General features: G+C 57.3%; 2 protein-coding genes and 1 long non-coding RNA gene across 4 annotated transcripts; 1 reads left to right on the top strand and 2 right to left on the bottom strand.

Moving 5' to 3' along the window:
- Window positions 1–36: 36 nt before the first annotated feature.
- On the bottom strand, window positions 37–1,441 carry SPDYC (speedy/RINGO cell cycle regulator family member C; the record flags this gene model as incomplete). The annotated part of the gene is given in 5 exon segments (XM_080412138.1): window positions 37–662; window positions 918–934; window positions 936–1,004; window positions 1,120–1,178; window positions 1,282–1,441. Coding segments are annotated over 5 exon segments (699 nt in total). The 3' UTR covers window positions 37–268.
- Window positions 1,442–5,285: 3,844 nt separating this feature from the next.
- On the top strand, window positions 5,286–16,640 carry SYVN1 (synoviolin 1). 2 transcript variants are annotated; one of them, XM_080412137.1, is made up of 16 exons: window positions 5,286–5,354; window positions 6,419–6,564; window positions 7,016–7,108; window positions 7,719–7,871; window positions 8,016–8,064; window positions 8,674–8,777; window positions 8,862–8,988; window positions 11,221–11,320; window positions 12,256–12,321; window positions 12,650–12,766; window positions 12,921–13,072; window positions 13,711–13,848; window positions 13,966–14,079; window positions 14,160–14,346; window positions 14,489–14,568; window positions 14,833–16,640. In XM_080412137.1, the coding sequence occupies exons 2-16, from the start codon at window positions 6,433–6,435 to the stop codon at window positions 14,961–14,963; spliced, it is 1,743 nt and encodes a 580-aa protein (XP_080268263.1). In that variant the 5' UTR covers window positions 5,286–5,354; window positions 6,419–6,432; the 3' UTR covers window positions 14,964–16,640. The 2 variants fall into 2 exon arrangements, with proteins under 2 accessions (XP_080268263.1, XP_080268262.1); XM_080412136.1 differs by lacking the exon at window positions 5,286–5,354 and having other exon boundaries at window positions 6,047–6,564.
- LOC308058156 lies at window positions 6,992–7,863 on the bottom strand. The gene is made up of 2 exons (XR_013925690.1): window positions 7,726–7,863; window positions 6,992–7,207 (listed from the first exon to the last, which is right to left on the bottom strand). It is a non-coding gene; the product is annotated as an uncharacterized lncRNA (long non-coding RNA).
- Window positions 16,641–17,497: the final 857 nt, after the last annotated feature.

Raw genomic sequence — 17,497 nt, 5'->3', positions numbered from 1 at the left:
TTTGAGGCTTAAAACTCACAGGTTTGGGGCCACCCCCCCCCCCATTTTGGCGTTTTAAAAGCCCTGTAGTTTTGGGGCTAAACCCCCCCATTTTGGGACTTAATTGTTGCAGTTTGGGGGCTCAAACCACCCCCATTTCAAGACCTGAACTCCCCCATTTTGAGGCTTTGAGACCCCAGAATTTCTGGGCTAAACCGCTGCATTTTGAGGCCTCAAACCATCTACCTCAGTGTTAAACAGCACCCCCTTGCCTGACCCCAAAACCCCACTAATTCACCCTAAAAAAACCCATAATTTGGGGGGGGGGGGAAAAGGAAGTTTTCCAGCAGGCCCAGCAGCAGCAGGTGGAACCCCACCGTAAAACTTCTTTTCCGCCCCCACCCCACCTCGTTTTAAGGGAATTTTTGAAGGGAGCAAAAAGGTTTGGAAGGGTAGGGGTTTTGGGGTGAAATTCTGGGATTTTGGGAGTTTTGGGGGGCACGGCACCCACCTCCTCGCAGCAGCGGCGGCTGACGGCCGCTCGGTAACTCATGCGGGCCCAGAGGTGGTCGCGGCATCGGAGGAAGCGGGGGAAGAGCCGGTGCCAGCGGTGGCCGAGCGCCCAGGGGAAGATGCGGTACTTGTGCTCCTCCTCATCCTCCTCCATGTCGTTCGCTAAGTACCTACGGGGTGGGGAAATGGGGTGAATTCCAGGGATTTTGGGAAAATTTTGCAGGCAGAAGAGCGGGAAGCGGACAAGGCGGCTTGGGGGTGTCTGTGATAACTGCCTTTGGGGGGATTTCAGCCCGGTTTGGGATGCTCCCTTTTGGAGTGGGGGTAACGTTGGAGCCCCCCCCCGCCTCGCTTAATTAGTGGGCATAATTAAGGCCCCCCTGCTTCATTAGTGGGTGTCATTAGAGTCATTAGCGGGTACGCACAGGGCGGTGAAGAGGTTTGAGGCGGGTGTACTCGCTGGTGGGCAAGCCAGCCCGCTTGAAGTACGTCAGCGCCATCGCCAGCAGGTACTGGGAAATGAGGAAAAAAAAAGGTGGGTTTAGGTCAAAAAAAGAAAAGATAAGTTCCGAAAATGTGGGGTTTTTTAATTAAAAATAATAAAACCACGATATTTGAGGGACTAACCTTATCTGACACCCTGCAACACACATCTGTAGCCAGGAACTCCTGCACCACTTCATCATCTTAACGAGAAGAAAATAATAATTATTCCCTAAAAATAATTCGAAGGAAAATCCCCCGGTTTGGGGGTTGAAGGGAGGGGGCCCACGCCCCCCAGCCCCTTACCCAGCAGGGTGAAGAAGGCTTCCCGCTCCTGGCGGTGGGGGTGGAGGCTGTGGGAGCTGCAGCGGGGGTTGGGGGGCTCCTCGTTGGCCCCCCGTGTTTGGGTGCTGCTGTGGGGGGAGCTCTTGTCGCCTGGGGGGGCTGGTGAAGCGGGGGGCTTCATGGAGGGGGGGGCACTGGCCCATGTGGGGCGGAGGGGGAGAGTAAGGGGGGAGTAACTCCAAGCCCCCCCCATATAAAAGCAAGTCTAAGCCCCCCCAAAACCAGACCAGCCATCCCAAGCCCCCCCAAAACCACAAAAGTCCCCCAAAATCAGATCAAATGCCCTCCAGCCCCCCCCAAAAATACCAAACCAAATGCCCCCCTCCAAAAAAGACCAAATGCCCACAGCCCCCCCCTCAAAAAACAGACCAACACCCTGAAATCCCAAAAACCTTCAAGCTTTCCCCAAAAACACAGACCAGCCACCCCAAAACTTGATCCAAACTCCTCCAAAAAGCTCCAACCCCCCCCAAAAAACGACCAGATGAACCATTCAAAACGCCCCAAATCGACCAGATGAACCATTCAAACGCCCCAAATCCCCCCCAAAAAGGCCCCAAATCCCAACACCTCATTGACGCCAAAGGACACCGAAGCGCAATCCCAAGCAAACACCCCAAATCAACCAGATGAACCATTCAAACGCTCCAAATTCCCCCAAAAAAGCACCAAATCCCCCCCAAAAATGACCAGATGAACCATTCAAACACCCCAAATCCCCCCCCCCCCAAATCCCAACACCTCATTGATGCCAAGGGACACCGAAGCGCAACCCCAAGCAGCATCTCACACCCCAACACCAAACGTTCATTTTTAAAAGGCTCATTTTACACACCACCAGGGGTTGGGTTTTTTTTTTTTTTTTTTTTTTTGCATTATTGTTGAGCATCAGGCACTGCTGGCTGGACCCCAATTAAGACGGGGTCATTAGCGAGCAGTAATGAAGCAGGGCAGCCCTCACTCCTGTACCACCCCACCCGCTGCACCAAAACCCACCGGTTTAAGGTGCTGGATCCCTTTTCAGCCACTTCCAAGCTCTTCAGACTGTAAAAATTTAGGGGTTTTGGTTTTTTGTTTTTTTAATTAGGAATAATTGTGGCCGAGATGAGTATTTACATCAGCTTCTACGGGCTTTTGGTGGAGTAACAAGGGCTTCATCCCCAGGGAAGCCTCAGGGTGGAGTAACTGCCCTGATTCGATTTCCTCCACCTATTTACCATTTTGAGTAATTTTAAGGGCAAAACAAAATATATATTAAGACAAAAATACCCTCACGTTTCAACGAGCTCAGGTTTAACTCATTCCTAGCCACAGGGAACGGTGCAGAAATCCCCCCCTCCAGCCCCAAAACAGACCGAAACAAGACATTATCCCATTCCCCAACAAATAAAATGTTCTTTTTAACGTAGTTTCTTTCTCAATTAATACTTTAAGATGATTTAAGGTGCTGAATTTTGCCTTCTACTACCAAAAACGCGACACCAAGCCCCCAAGACCCTAAAAAACGCCAAACCACCCCCATTCAACGCAGCATCTCAACATCCTTCTCACCCCAATTTCCTTATTTATCTTTATTTATCAAATTCTGGGGGTCCTCCCATTATTTTACCGTTTTTTCGCATTGTTTAGGCAAGTTAATGAGGAGAAAAGACTTTGAGAGCCACCAGCTCCCTGTCTTCGGGACACAAGGAGCATCCAGCCCTCAACCCGAGTGATACTTTTAAAAAAAAATACCTCAAAAAACACCTGCTGGGAAAACTTAACCTGCTGTTGACACAACAAAAAAAAAAAAGAGGCTTTTTTAAATTAAAAAAATAAGCTAGAACTCCTGGTTTAGAAATGCAGGCTGCTTTGAAGGGGGTGGAGGTGGGGGGCAGTAGCTGAGCTGCCCCCAGAGAGACTCTGTTTACAATTAAAACACTCAAAATTTAAGAGTTAAAAGACTCAACCAATATAACCACCACCCTCAGAAAAAATTTAATGTATATACATCTCACTTACAGGCATCAGATGCTGAAAAGGATCAATAGCCCAACAAATAAAACAATTTACAGTTAAATAGCTCCCGTCTCAGTCAAAGGGGTAACAAACCAAACAGATTTAGCCCCCAAAATATGAAACGACAGATATCTTCAATAAAAAAATAAAACCCACCTCATTTTCACAGGTTTTATTACTTTATTCCCCAGTGCCCGGTCTCCAACCACCCAGCGCCCCGTCTTGCCCTCGCAGCTTCCCAACAACTTGCCTGAAAACTATTCGAGAAATAATAGAAAAGCCATTTTTATTGTAGTTTCAGGCACTTTGGTAGGATTGCCATCACTCAGTGGCCGAGGCATGGCTTGCCACCTCCTTGGGACGTGAAGACATTGCGATAGCCTCCCTCACAAACCACCACAAATGATAGAAAAAAAAAAAAAGAGCATTTTTAACTCCGTCTTAGTGCATCCTCCTACTCAAAACGGTTCGTTTGTGCTCAGGGGCACCTAAGTTTTGTTTCAATGAGGTAAGAGATGCAGAATCCTCCCGTCTCCCCCCCTCAGAGGATTTTCAAGCGAAGAGAAAAGCGCTTGAAGAGCTGCACTTGTCTCCTCTCCTTTGGTCCCACAGCAGAGTAAAAGGGCGTCGTACAGGAGGCCAGTAGAGCCCTGAGAGCTGGAAATCCTCCCTTTGCATTCCCCTAAAACCCCGCTCCCCTCACCACAGAGGATCTGAGACACGCGAGGCACTGTCCCCTCACACAAAGGAGCGGGAAAAAAAAAAAATAAAAGAATTGTTTCACCACAAACACCAGGGCTCAGCGTCCCCTCAACAGACAGGGTGGAACAGGGTAAGTTACCTCATAGCGCCACCCTTTTCCCCTCAGAAAAGGCGAGGAGCGGAGAAAAATCGCCTCAAGGAAGCGAATCCCTCGCACAACCGGTTTTCCCGCCCTTTTTCTCCCCCCTCACCTGAGCTGAGCGTGAGGGGCGAACTGCGCACAGCCGCAGCGGAGGACGGAGCCTGCCTGATCCCGCCTCCCCAGCGAGGGCCGTCTTCTATAGGCCGCTTGCCGGCGGCGCAGCAATCAGAAGGCGGAGAAGGAAGAGCGGGCATGACCCCCCCCTCCCCTCCCTCACCCGCCGCTGTCTGTCAAAAACGAGGAGGTGGGACGATGGGCGATGTAAGCCAATCAGAGGCGAGGAGCAGCGGAGGAGTCGTCGCTAATAGGCTGGACTCTGTGAGGCGGCAAGTGTGAAGGGTGGGGCGGGGTGGGATGGCAGAGCGGGTTGCTCCGCCGCTGGGGCCAGCTGAGGGATTTGGAGCTTTTCTGAGGAAAAAAGCGTCAGGAAAAGGGGCTGCGAAGCGACCAGAGGCCACGCAAGCCACTCGAGTGTGACGTGGCGTATGAAAAAAGGACATAAAAATGATGACCAATCCGCCTCAATTAGGGTGGCCGAGGGGGTCTCGGGGCCTGCCGCCAGCCCGCCGAGGGGAGGGACAGGGCGTCGTTCCTCCCCCGCCAAGGCCTCGCCGTGAGGGGAGCGAGCAGGGCTGAGGCCGAGCGCAACTCATCGCCCCTGCCCTAGCAACAGCCGCCGATTAGGCGGCGCAGCGCGGGGGGATTTTTCTGATTGGCCGAACGGCGCGGGGGCTGGCCAATGAGAGCGAGACACGGGACCCTTGGCGTTCCCGCCCACTCCAGCTCCGGCTGGGGGGGGGCAGATCGGAATGTACCAAGTGCGGCCTTGGTGGGGGGGGTGGGAATCTCCCAGGGTTTGGGGGGTTCGTGGCTCATCCCACGCCACGCGTGGGGGGCGAGCGGGGAAGGGGGACCCTCAGTGTGTCCCTCGGGAGGAGCCGTTATAGGGGAGTGTGGTCGGGGGGAGGGAGCAGCGAGGAAGTGGCGTCCCCCCCAGTTCCCTCCCCCCCCCCGGGTAGAGGGTGGTGCGGCCCAGGCGGAAGTGAGGTGTCGCGCACTGAGGCGCTTCCGGGAGGGGAGCGGCCTAGAGGCGGGGGGGGGGGGCGGCGACCGACGGCCGGGCTCGATCCGAGTGAGTGGGGTGGGGTGGGGGGTGACGACACTGAGGCCTGAGGGGGGGAGCGGGCCCTGGGGGGGCTTGGGGAGGAGCTGGAGAGAAAGGGGGGACCAGGGGGTCGCGGGGGGCCGGTGACATCTTGGGCCCCTGGTGGAGGAGGAGAGGGGGAGGGGTGGGGGGAGGGTGGTACGTGGTGGTGGGGGCAACAGGGACATGGGGGGGGGGGGGCGCTTGGAGGGCTGCGGTGGGGCATGGAGGGTGGGGGGCGGGTTGGAGGGATGGGGGTTTTGGGGGTACGTGGAGGGGGCAACTGGGGGCCCAGATGGGGCCTGAGAGGGATACGGGAGACCTGGGGGGCGTTGGGGTCTGAGGGTGGGCAGGGCACGGGGGGGCTGGGATAGGGCGGGGGGCGCCTAGAGGGGTAGGGGACATCATGGGGGGGGACGGGTGCGCTTGGGGGCCTGGGACACGGAGGTGGTGGGGACATTGGGGACAGTTAGAGGGGTGGGGAGGGCATGGGGGGCTGGGGTCTGCGGTGTGGCAGAGCCTGGGGTCTTAAGGGGTGGGGGGAGGGAGGTGGGGGCACTGTGTGGGGCAGGGGGAGGTGGGGGGACAGGGGTTGGAGAAGGTAGTCTGTCACCTGGGGGGGGCAGGGTGCGAGTGGAGAGGGGTGCGTGCCACTGGGACGGGGGTGGTCTGGCCCCCCCAGTGCAGCGAGAGGGGACAAGGAGGTGACATCTGGGGACACGGGAGTGGGGACGCGGCAACTGGTGACACTGAGTATGTAGGACATGGGCTGATGGCGCAGCTGGGAGCTTTTTTGGGGCAGAAAAGCTCCGTTTGACGCCGCACGTTTGTCGTTACCCGCAGGAATCGTTAACGAGTTCAAAAAAGATCAACTTCTTCCCGGCATCTTTATTTTCAGGGGCTTATTTTCTGAAATCGCTCCAAAAAGGGGTTTGACCGCGTCCCAAAGACATGCAGACAACCGTTTACTCCCTGATTTTACACTAATTAGCGGGGGGTTTTTAGCAAAAATCCTTTTTTTTGGTGTGATTTGATGGGGTTTAATCCGCCAGGCCGAGCCGGGGAGATGATCTGCACGGCGGTGGTGATGGCAGGGAGCCTGGCGCTGACGACGGCGGTGGTGGCTCACGCCTACTACCTAAAGCACCAGTTCTACCCCACCGTGGTGTATCTCACCAAATCCAGCCCCAGCATGGCAGTAAGTACCCCCCTGAATTAATTAGCGACGGGTAATTAAGCCGTAGAGCCTGGGGAGGCCCACGAGCCTCCCGGCTCGCACGGTAGCTTAGTGGTACGGGCCGGGGGGAGGGGGTGGGAGCTGCCAGCGGGGCTCACTTCTGCTTTTGGCGACTAAAACGGGTCGTTTTCCGTTCAACGGTGCTCACCAAAACCACCAGTGATCCCCTGGAGAGGGCGAGCACCTGCACCCCGCGCTGCCGCCTCCTCTTGCCGACACGGGAGCGCTGGACTCGGCCCCAACCCCATTTTGGGGGGCTGCCTGGAGCCCGTTACCGTCAACTCCATCCCCTGGGACCCAAATTGGCGCCACCGAACCTTCCCCTGCACCCTGTTGTCACTGAAACCGGTTTTGGCTGCGCCGTAGCTTCTTCCCCCTCACCTCCTGTCCCCTCCCTGCTTTTCCCTCGCAGGTTCTCTACATCCAGGCCTTCGTGTTGGTTTTTCTCCTGGGGAAATTTATGGGCAAAGTTTTTTTCGGGCAGCTGCGGGCGGCGGAGATGGAGGTGAGCGATGGCGAGGAACGGTTTAAATTCGGCGCCAGGGACGGGCGGATCTGTTGCCAGGGCTGGAGGAGGCGGCGGTGCCATCATGGGGGACAAAGCCTGCAGGGACATGGGGGTGCTGAGGGGTTTGGGGGGGGGTTTGGAACCTCCAGAGGCCTTTGGCTCCATTTTTGGGGGGGGGGTTCGGACCCTGAGAGGTTTTTGGCTCCATTTTGGAGGGGATCTTGAACCCCCAGAGGTTTTTGGTACCATTTTGGGGGGGGATTTTGAACACCAAGAGTCCTTTGGCTCAATTCTGGGGGGGGATTTTGAATCCCCAGAGGCTTTTGGTACCATTTTGGGGGGGGATTTTGAAACTTGAGAAGCCTTTGGCTCCGTTTTTGGGGAGAATTGTGAACCCCCAGAGTCCTTTGGCTACATTTGGGGGGGATTTTGAACCCCAGGAGACCTTTGGCTCCGTTTTTGCGGGGGATTTTGACCCCCAGGAGACCTTGGAAACCCATTTTGGGGGGGATTTTGACCCCTTGAGAGTCTTTTGGCTCCATTTTGACCTCAAGGCTGGGGGGGGGGAAGCCTCCCCTCCCCCCTCACCGCCCTCCCCCACCCCCAGCACCTACTGGAGCGGTCGTGGTACGCCGTGACGGAGACCTGCCTGGCCTTCACCGTCTTCAGGGACGACTTCAGCCCTCGCTTCGTCGCCCTCTTCACCCTCCTCCTCTTCCTCAAATGCTTCCACTGGTTGGCTGAAGACCGGGTGGACTTTGTGAGTGAGAAAATGAATGTCAAAAAATAAAAAAAAGTTGGGTTTTGGTGTTTTTTTTTTTTTTTTTTTTTTAATTTTGGGAGGAAGATTCCACCCTTTTCCCACCTTTTTTTTTTTTTTTTTTTTTTTTTTTTTTTTTTGCAGATGGAAAGGAGCCCCAACATCTCCTGGCTCTTCCACTTCCGTATCGTCTGTGAGTATCTCGCTTTTCCCCACTTTTGCCGTTGGGCGCGTTGCCGGCAGCTGCTCAGGAAAGATAATTTTGACGACGCATTTGCATGTGACGGGGGGGGGAAAAACCCGGGGCGGCCGTCCACGCTTGATAAAAGTCATCTTCGTTAACGAAGGGGGAGTTAATTGGGCTGCAGCCGGAGCGGAATGGGGTTACTGGGGTTTAACGAGCTCCGGCTTTGTCGGGTGGGAGAAACACGAAGCCGGATTCATGGAAAAATCTATTTCTGCTTCCGGAAAAGGGGGATTTAGCGACGTCAAAATGACTTTTTGAAGGAATTGGAGGGGTTTATGAGGACACAAGGCGTTGGCTCGGAGCAGAGGGGGCTTCAAACGAGGCAGCCTCGTTCCTGGGATTAATTAATTTGGCCCTTCATTAGCGCAGAGCCGTTTAGCCCTGCCCCTGGGACCGATGTCTCTCGAGGGTCCCGCTCTTCTGGTGGGCTACGCGCTGGGGTGTGACCCTCAGAGCTTTCGGTTTTGTTTTTTTTTTTTGGGGGGGGGTCTCCTCCCCACCTCGAGGGTCGTTCCCTGCCCTCCTCCTTCTCCCAATTCCTTCCTGTCGCCTCAGCCTTGATGTTCCTGCTGGGAATCCTGGATTTCCTCTTCGTTAACCACGCCTACCACAGCATCCTCACGCGAGGAGCCTCCGTCCAGCTCGTCTTCGGCTTCGAGGTAGGAGATGGGCTTCTCCTTGGGGGGACGGCTGAGGTTCCTCCCCCTGTTCCTCGCGCCCTACCGCGCTCTTCCTCCCCGCAGTACGCCATCCTGATGACCATGGTCCTCACCATCTTCATCAAGTACGTGCTCCACTCCATCGACCTGCAGAACGAGAACCCCTGGGACAGCAAAGCCGTCTACATGCTCTACACGGAGCTCTTCACCGGTACGTTGTCCCCTTGCTCTTCGTTTTTTTTCTCAGCCCACCCAATCTGGGGGGGGGGTGGGGTGACCTTCCCACCTGGGCGTGGCTCTCTAAAGGCTTGAAACCTGGTTAGGAAGCTCAATTAGCCATCGGTTAACGAAGACGTAGGTCTAGGTGGTGCTGGGCAGCACCCAAAGTTCTGGGCCGTCGTCGTTTAGCGATCTGGATGACGGGGGAGAGCGTTCCCTCAACCGCTTCGCCGGTGACGCCGAACCGGGAGGCGCTGGCCGATGCGCCGCAGGGTCATGCTGCCATCCAGCGGGACCTTCTCCAGCTGGAGGAACGAGCCAAGAAGAACCTCAACGAGGTTCAACGAAGGGATGGGCCAAGTCCAGCCCCCCCCCAGGCACGAGTACGCGCCGGGCATGGGGTTCAGCTGGGGGTTCCGGTGGACACCAGGTTGAGTACGAGCCAACGGAGTCCTGGAAGACTTGCCAACGGGTTGAGGAAGGTCATCAGGAGCGGTGGGGCCGTGCCTGGCGACCTGAGGCCACTTTGGAGCTCCCCAGTGTGAGAGGGACTGGGATGTACTGGAGAACGTCCCAACGAAGGGCCACCAAGGCGGTGGAGGGGCTGAGGCTGCTGGGATCGGGTGCTCAAAGAGGTGGTGGCGTTTCTGCGTTGGGTCCCGGGCTTGGACAAGCAGCTCTTGGTGACCTCCCTGAGCAGATGGTTGGACCAGGTGACCTTGGAGGTCCCATCCCACCTCAACTAACCAGTGGTTGCCCAAGAACATGGCACCAGGTGACCTTGGAGGGCAAGAACATGGCACCAGGTGATCTTGGAGGTCAAGGGCAAGGGACCCCGTGACCTTGGAGGTCCCATCCCACTTCAACCAACTGGTGGTTGCCCAAGGACATGGGACCAGGTGACCTTGGAGGTCCCATCCCGCCGCAACCAACCGGTGGTTGCCCAAGAGCATGGGACCAGGTGACCTTGGAGGTGAAGGACATGGGACCAGGTGACCTTGGAGGTCCCATCCCGCCTCAACCAACCGGTGGTTGCCCAAGAGCATGGGACTAGGTGACCTTGGAGGTGAAGGACATGGGACCAGGTGACCTTGGAGGTCCCATCCCGCCGCAACCAACCGGTGGTTGCCCAAGAGCATGGGACTAGGTGACCCTGGAGGTGAAGGACATGGGACCAGGTGACCTTGGAGGTCCCATCCCACCGCAACCAACCGGTGGTTGCCCAAGAGCGTGGGACCAGGTGACCTTGGAGGTCCCATCCCGCCTCAACCAACCGGTGGTTGCCCAAGAACATGGGACCAGGTGACCTTGGAGGTCCCATCCCGCCTCAACCAACCGGTGGTTGCCCAAGAACATGGGACCAGGTGACCTTGGAGGTCCCATCCCGCCGCAACCAACCGGTGGTTGCCCAAGAACATGGGACCAGGTGACCTTGGAGGTCCCATCCCGCCGCAACCAACCGGTGGTTGCCCAAGAGCGTGGGACCAGGTGACCCTGGAGGTGAAGGACATGGGACCAGGTGACCTTGGAGGTCCCATCCCGCCGCAACCAACTGGTGGTTGCCCAAGAGCATGGGACCAGGTGACCTTGGAGGTCCCATCCCACCTCAACCAACCGGTGGTTGCCCAAGAACATGGGACCAGGTGACCTTGGAGGTCCCATCCCGCCGCAACCAACCGGTGGGTTGCCCAAGAGCGTGGGACCAGGTGACCTTGGAGGTCCCATCCCGCCTCAACCAACCGGTGGTTGCCCAAGAACGTGGGACCAGGTGACCTTGGAGGTCCCATCCCGCTGCAACCAACCGGTGGTTGCCCAAGAACGTGGGACCAGGTGACCTTGGAGGTCCCATCCCGCCTCAACCAACCGGTGGTTGCCCAAGAGCATGGGACTAGGTGACCCTGGAGGTGAAGGACATGGGACCAGGTGACCTTGGAGGTCCCATCCCGCCTCAAACCAACCAGTGGTTGCCCAAGAACATGGGACCAGGTGACCTTGGAGGTCCCATCCCGCCGCAACCAACCGGTGGTTGCCCAAGAACGTTGGACCAGGTGACCTTGGAGGTCCCATCCCGCCTCAACCAACCGGTGGTTGCCCAAGAGCATGGGACTAGGTGACCCTGGAGGTGAAGGACATGGGACCAGGTGACCTTGGAGGTCCCATCCCGCCGCAACCAACCAGTGGTTGCCCCAGACCTCAACCCCTGCTTTCCTTTTTTTCCCTCCAGGCTTCATCAAAGTCCTGCTCTACATGGCCTTCATGACCATCATGATCAAGGTCCACACCTTCCCGCTCTTCGCCATCCGCCCCATGTACCTGGCCATGAGGTGAGTTGCCTCTGGTGCCGCCGCTGTTGCCGTCGTGCCGTTGACCTTGACCCCACCCATCCTTTGGCTTCTTCCACTTCTGCCGTTGACCTCACCCGTCCTTCTGCTTCTTCCACTTCTTCCGTTGACCTCGCCCGTCCTTCGGCTTCTTCCATTTCTTCCGTTGACCTTGACCTCGCCCGTCCTTCGGCTCCTTCCATTTCTTCCGTTGACCTTGACCTCGCCCGTCCTTCGGCTTCTTCCATTTCTTCCGTTGACCTTGACCTCGCCCGTCCTTCGGCTTCTTCCATTTCCTCCGTTGACCTTGACCTCGCCCGTCCTTCGGCTTCTTCCATTTCCGCCGTTGACCTTGACCTCGCCCGTCCTTCGGCTTCTTCCATTTCTGCCGTTGACCTCGCCCGTCCTTTGGCTCCTTCCACTTCTTCCGTTGACCTCGCCCGTCCTTCGGCTCCTTCCACTTCTTCCGTTGACCTCGCCCGTCCTTCGGCTCCTTCCACTTCTTCCGTTGACCTCGCCCGTCCTTCGGCTCCTTCCACTTCTTCCGTTGACCTCGCCCGTCCTTCGGCTCCTTCCACTTCTTCCGTTGACCTCGCCCGTCCTTCGGCTCCTTCCACTTCTTCCGTTGACCTCGCCCGTCCTTTGGCTTCTTCCATTTCTTCCGTTGACCTTGACCTCGCCCGTCCTTCGGCTTCTTCCACTTCTTCCGTTGACCTTGACCTCGCCCGTCCTTCGGCTTCTTCCATTCTGCCGTTGACCTCGCCCGTCCTTCGGCTTCTTCCATTCTGCCGTTGACCTCGCCCGTCCTTTGGCTTCTTCCATTCTGCCGTTGACCTCGCCCGTCCTTCGGCTTCTTCCACCGCTGCCGTTGACCTTGCCCGTCCTTCGGCTCCTTCCACCGCTGCCGTTGACCTCGCCCGTCCTTCGGCTCCTTCCAGGCAGTTCAAGAAGGCGGTGACAGATGCCATCATGTCCCGCCGGGCCATCCGCAACATGAACACGCTGTGAGTAACGCGGAGAACGTGGCTTCCGCCCCTCCCCCGCTGCTCTCAGCCCTTGGGAGGTGGGATCCACCTAAAAAAAAAAAAAAAAATCAATAGATCTGGGGAAAACGCCTCATTTTGAGGAAAAAAACACGTGGGAGGGAGCCGGTGGGGTGAGGGGGGTTGCGGTTATCTCATGGTCATCTCACCAAATACCACGGTTCAACCCGGAATCTGGTGGATAACGGCAAGGAGGGAGGGTTGGCCTCCCTGGAACCCCTGGAAATCACGGGTAAGTTGGTTTTTTTCCATTTTTTTTTTTCCCCCAAAAAATCCCTTCCCGGCACAGCTACCCTGACGCCACGCCGGAGGAGCTTCAGGCCATGGACAACGTCTGCATCATCTGCCGCGAGGAGATGGTGACGGGCGCCAAGCGTTTGCCTTGTAACCACATTTTCCACACCAGGTGGGTGAGGAACGGGAACGCCGCCGCCGCCTCCTGACGCGCCGTATCGGCATCTCCGAGGGTTTTGGTGGGATGATGGTGAAATCCCAGCGGTGCTGGCGGGGATTTGGTGACCTCGCCACCTGCGGTTAACGCCGGCCGTCTACCTCCCCAGCTGCCTGCGGTCCTGGTTCCAACGCCAACAGACGTGTCCCACCTGCCGTATGGATGTTCTCCGGGCGTCCCTCCCGCCACAACCGCCTCCGGAACCACCGGAGCAAGCGCCGCCGCCGCCCCAGCCCCCCCAAATTCCTCAACCCCCCAACTGTGAGTCGCCTCCGCGCCCCGCTGTCACCCCACCCCCGCTGTCGGTTGCTCTCACCCAACCCCCCGCTGGTACCGCACCCTTGGCTGCCATTTATTTTTTATTTTTTTGTTTTTCCCCCTCCAATTTTTCAACCCCCAATTTTCCACCAAAACCCTCGTCCGGCACCAAAAGCGAATCCCGGCTCCGACAAAGCGTCACCAGCCTCTTTTTTTTTTGGCACGGCACCGCGGGGTTTCGACCCGTTTTTGCCCTTTTTTCACCCCAATTCTACCTCTGCAGGGAGCCGGGATCCACCGTGGGTCCTCGGTGCTGGCGTGTTTTGGCGTAACCGCGCCCGTTTTGGCGTAACTGCGCCCGTTTCGGCGCAATAATTAACAAAACCGGGTTTGATCAAGTGATTCAAGTACCGGCGCCGCTTGAAATTGCTCAAAATCGCCTGTTTTTAACCCAAAATCTCCGCCTGCTCCCAGCTCTGGAGTGGTGAACCGCAGCGTTTGGGGCGCTGCCCCGGCTTCCGCCTCCCCTCCCCCACCTTCGTTAGCTAACGAGCTCGTTATAACAGTATTAACCCATCCCCCACCCCCGACGGCACCCCCGCCGCGCCGCGATGAACCCCTGACCCCTTCCCCCTCCGCAGTTCCCCAGGGAATCCTGCCGCCCTTCCCACCGGGAATGTTTCCCTTCTGGCCACCGGTTGGTCCCTTCCCACCAGTTCCCGGCGTCCAACCACCCACCGGCACCGAAAACGCCGCCTCCAGCTCCGGCGCCGCTTCGGGTGAGGGTTTTGTTTGGTGTTTTTGGTTTTGTTTTTTTTTTTTTCCCCCCCTAAACATCAACGTTTGGGTGCTCCCCCTCCCCCACCGCCCTCACATCCCTCTTGGTGTCACCGCAGCCGCCAGACCCGGTGACGCCGCCGGTGCCGGTTCGGAAAACGCAGCGACGGGGACGGTACCGGGTCTCCCTTTGCCACCGCCGTGGATGGGAATGCCGTGGCCGCCGTTTTTTGGTAAATACGGGATAAATCGGAGGATTTATTTCAATCCCAGGGGTCTCCCCTCCCCCCTCACCCCCTTTTTCTCACCGTAGGTTTCCCGCCGATGCCGGTGCCGCCGGCCGGTTTCGCCGGGTTGACGGAGGAAGAGCTACGAGCCATGGAAGGCCACGATCGGCAAAACTTGGAAGCGCGGTTGCAGTGTCTGCAGAACATCCACACCCTCCTGGACGCCGCCATGGTGCAAATCAACCAATATCTGACCGTCCTGGCCACCATCGGGTACCGGCACCGCAAAAAACAGGGGGTCCCGGGGGGGTGGGGGTGGGGGGTGTCTGGTTGGGTTGGGTACCCCAAAACCTCCAAAAAAACCCTGGAAATGAACCCAAATTGTGAAGGATTGTTTGTGGTTTTTCACCGGCAGGTCGCCACGGCCCACTGCGCACCGGCCCCCCGGCACCCGCGAGGAGCCTGGTGGCCCCTCGGCAACCGCGACCACCGCCGGTGCGTGAGGGCGCTGTGGGGGGGGGTGGGGGGCAGAGGGGAGCGTTGGTGGGAAACGTGTGGGGGGGAGGGGTCCAATCCCCCCCCCCTTGAAACCGTCCCCCCACCCCCTTTTATAACCATGATTCCCACGTCGGCGGCTAATTACCGCGGTTAATTAGCCGGCGTAAAAGCCGACTCCAACCCCAGCGCGCCGCATCTCCCGGCAAAACCCCGCTCCCAGTTTAAAACTGGGCTTTACTGTTTTTTTCCCCCCTCTCCCAGACCCCACCGCTGAGGACGAGGAGGAAGACGACGGCGCCGAAGGCTCGGCCTCGCTGGACGAACCTGACACGGCCGAGTTGCGCCGACGCCGGCTACGGAAACTGGCGGCGCCACCGCCGGCACCGCACTGACACCGGGCGCTACCGCCGCGGCGCCGGTACGGGGACGCCGACCCCCCGGCCGGTACCGCACCCTTGGGTGCCCCTTTTTTTTTTTTTTTTTTTTTTTTTTTTCTCATTTTTCCAATTTTTCAACCCCCAATTTTCCACCAAAACCCTCGTCCGGCACCAAAACCGAATCCCGGCTCCGGCAAAACGTCGCCGGCCTCTTTTTTTTGGCGCAGCACCGCGGGGTTTCGACCCGTTTTTGCCCTTTTTCACCCCAATTCTACCTCTGCAGGGAGCCGGGATCCACCGTGGGTCCTCGGTGCTGGCGTGTTTCGGCGTAACCGCGCCCGTTTCGGTGTAACCGCGCCCGTTTTGGCGCAATAATTAACAAAACCGGGTTTGATCAAATGATCCAAGTGCCGGCACCGCTTGAAATTGCTCAAAATCGCCCGTTTTTAACCCAAAATCTCCGCCTGCTCCCAGCTCTGGAGTGGTGAACCGCGGCGTTCGGGGCGCTGCCCCGGCTTCCACCTCCCCTCCCCCCGCCTTCGTTAGCTAACGAGCTCGTTATAACAGTATTAACCCATCCCCCACCCCCGGCGGCACCCCGGCGCCGCGATGAACCCCTGAACCCCCTGTCTGAGCCAACTGGTGCCACCATGCGGCCAGACTGGTTTATACTGGTGTGGCTCTGCCGATGGTGCCAGGAGGTTGGGGGTTTTGGGGGTCGGTTGGGGTCTTTTTGGGGGGGGGAATCTTTTTTTGGGGGGTCTTTTTTGGGGGCTCTTTTTGGTTTTTGGGGCGGGGTCTTTTTTTTTTTTTAGTTTTGGGGTTTTTTTGGTGGGGGTCTTGGGTCTTTTTGGGGGTAATTTTTGGGTTTTTTGGGGTCTGTCTTTTTGGGGTCTGTCTTTTTGGGGTCATTTTTGGTCACTTTGGGGTTATTTTTGGTTATTTTGGGTGTTTTTTGGTCATTTTTCACCCTCCGGGCACCTTTTGCCGATAAAATCCGCTGCCGCCCCGGGGCCGCCGCGACTCTTCAGTGCCTCTTTGAACCGAAAAGGGCTTCGAGGAGCCCAAATATCTCAGGGAAAAAAAAAAAAACAAAACCGCGGGCGGAGACGGCGGCAAACCCCCAAACCCACCAGTTTTTACCCCAAACCGGTGGCGGTGCAGGGTGAGGAGCCACCGCCGGGTGATTTTTTTGGGGTGGAAACACTCATATTTAGTAACAAGGCTGATCTATTTTTTTTTTTTTCTCTCCCCCCTTCAATTTTTGCCTCTCGTTGCCCAAAAGTCAAGCGGCTTAACGAGGAATTGCGCAATAACGAAGCGGGGGAGAGCATGGGCGAGCCGTTGACTTTAATTTATTTTTTTTTTAACCCTTTTTTTTTTTTTTTTTTGGCTTTTTAAACATTTTGATCCAAAATAATGATTTTGTGGCCGGTTTTGTTGGACATTGGGGGTGTTATTTTTTGGTGGAACCCTCAAAATTTTCTTCGTTTCGGGGGTGGGGGAATGGAACGAAGATGCGCAGGCAGCCGCAGCGGGGGGACGTTTGACCCCAAAATCGCTCCTTTTCACCCCAAAACCGTTTCCCTTTTCGGGTTGGCGTTGGAGGAATTATTTAATTTGTAAATAATGTATAAATTTTTAATAGCTTAATTGTAAATACAGCAGAATAAAGGTTGCAGGAAAACTCGACGCTCCCGTCTGGCGCCAGGTTGGCCGCTCTAGGCCCGCTCCCTCCTCTCTAATGGTCGCTCAACGGCTGCCGCGGGGCCTTGCCCAGTTGACCGCTCTGGTCTGTCTTCCCCCAGTGTCTCTATGGTCGGTCAAGCTCCTCTTGCACCGCTCCCCACCCCCCCCCCTCCCCTAAGTCTCTATGGTTGGATGGAGCCTCCTGGCTGCTCTGGTCTCTCTTCCTACTGGCGTCTCTATGGTTTGGGCAGGGCCACCCTGATGCCACTCTATCCCCCCTTTGCTACGTCTTTATGGTTGGGGGCCACCCTGGTGCCACTCTGTCCCCCCTTTGCTACGTCTTTATGGTTGGGGGCCACCCTGATGCTGCTCTGTCCCCCCTTTGCCTCGTCTCTATGGTTGGGGGCCACCCCTGGTGCCGCTCTGTCCCCCCTTTGCTACGTCTATGGTTTGGGCAGGGCCACCCTGATGCTGCTCTGTCCCCCGTTTGCCTCATCTCTCATGGTTTGCGGAGAGCCAGGAGCCATTCTATCCCTCCTTTGCCATGTCTCTATGGTTTGGGCAGGGCCACCCTGATGGCCGCTCTGTCCCCCCTTTGCCAGGTCTCTATGGTTGGGGGCCACCCTGGTGCCGCTCTGTCCCCCCTTTGCTACATCTCTATGGTCTGGGGCGACCCAGGAGCCATTCTATCCCTCCTTTGCTACGTCTCTATGGTTTGGGGCAGTGCCACCCTGATGCCGCTCTATCCCCCCCTTTGCCTCGTCTCTATGGTTCGGGCGGGGCCAGCGGGGAGCCGCTCTATCCCCTCCCCTTTGCCGCGTCTCGGTGGTGCGCGCTCCTCCCGCCCGCCCGCCCGCGCT

This window comes from Falco punctatus, assembly GCF_963210335.1.
Source record: "Falco punctatus genome assembly, contig: scaffold_298, whole genome shotgun sequence".
Taxonomy (NCBI): Eukaryota; Metazoa; Chordata; class Aves; order Falconiformes; family Falconidae; genus Falco; species Falco punctatus.
Note: the sequence above shows the minus strand (reverse complement) of the source record. Positions and strands in the feature narration are given on the sequence as shown.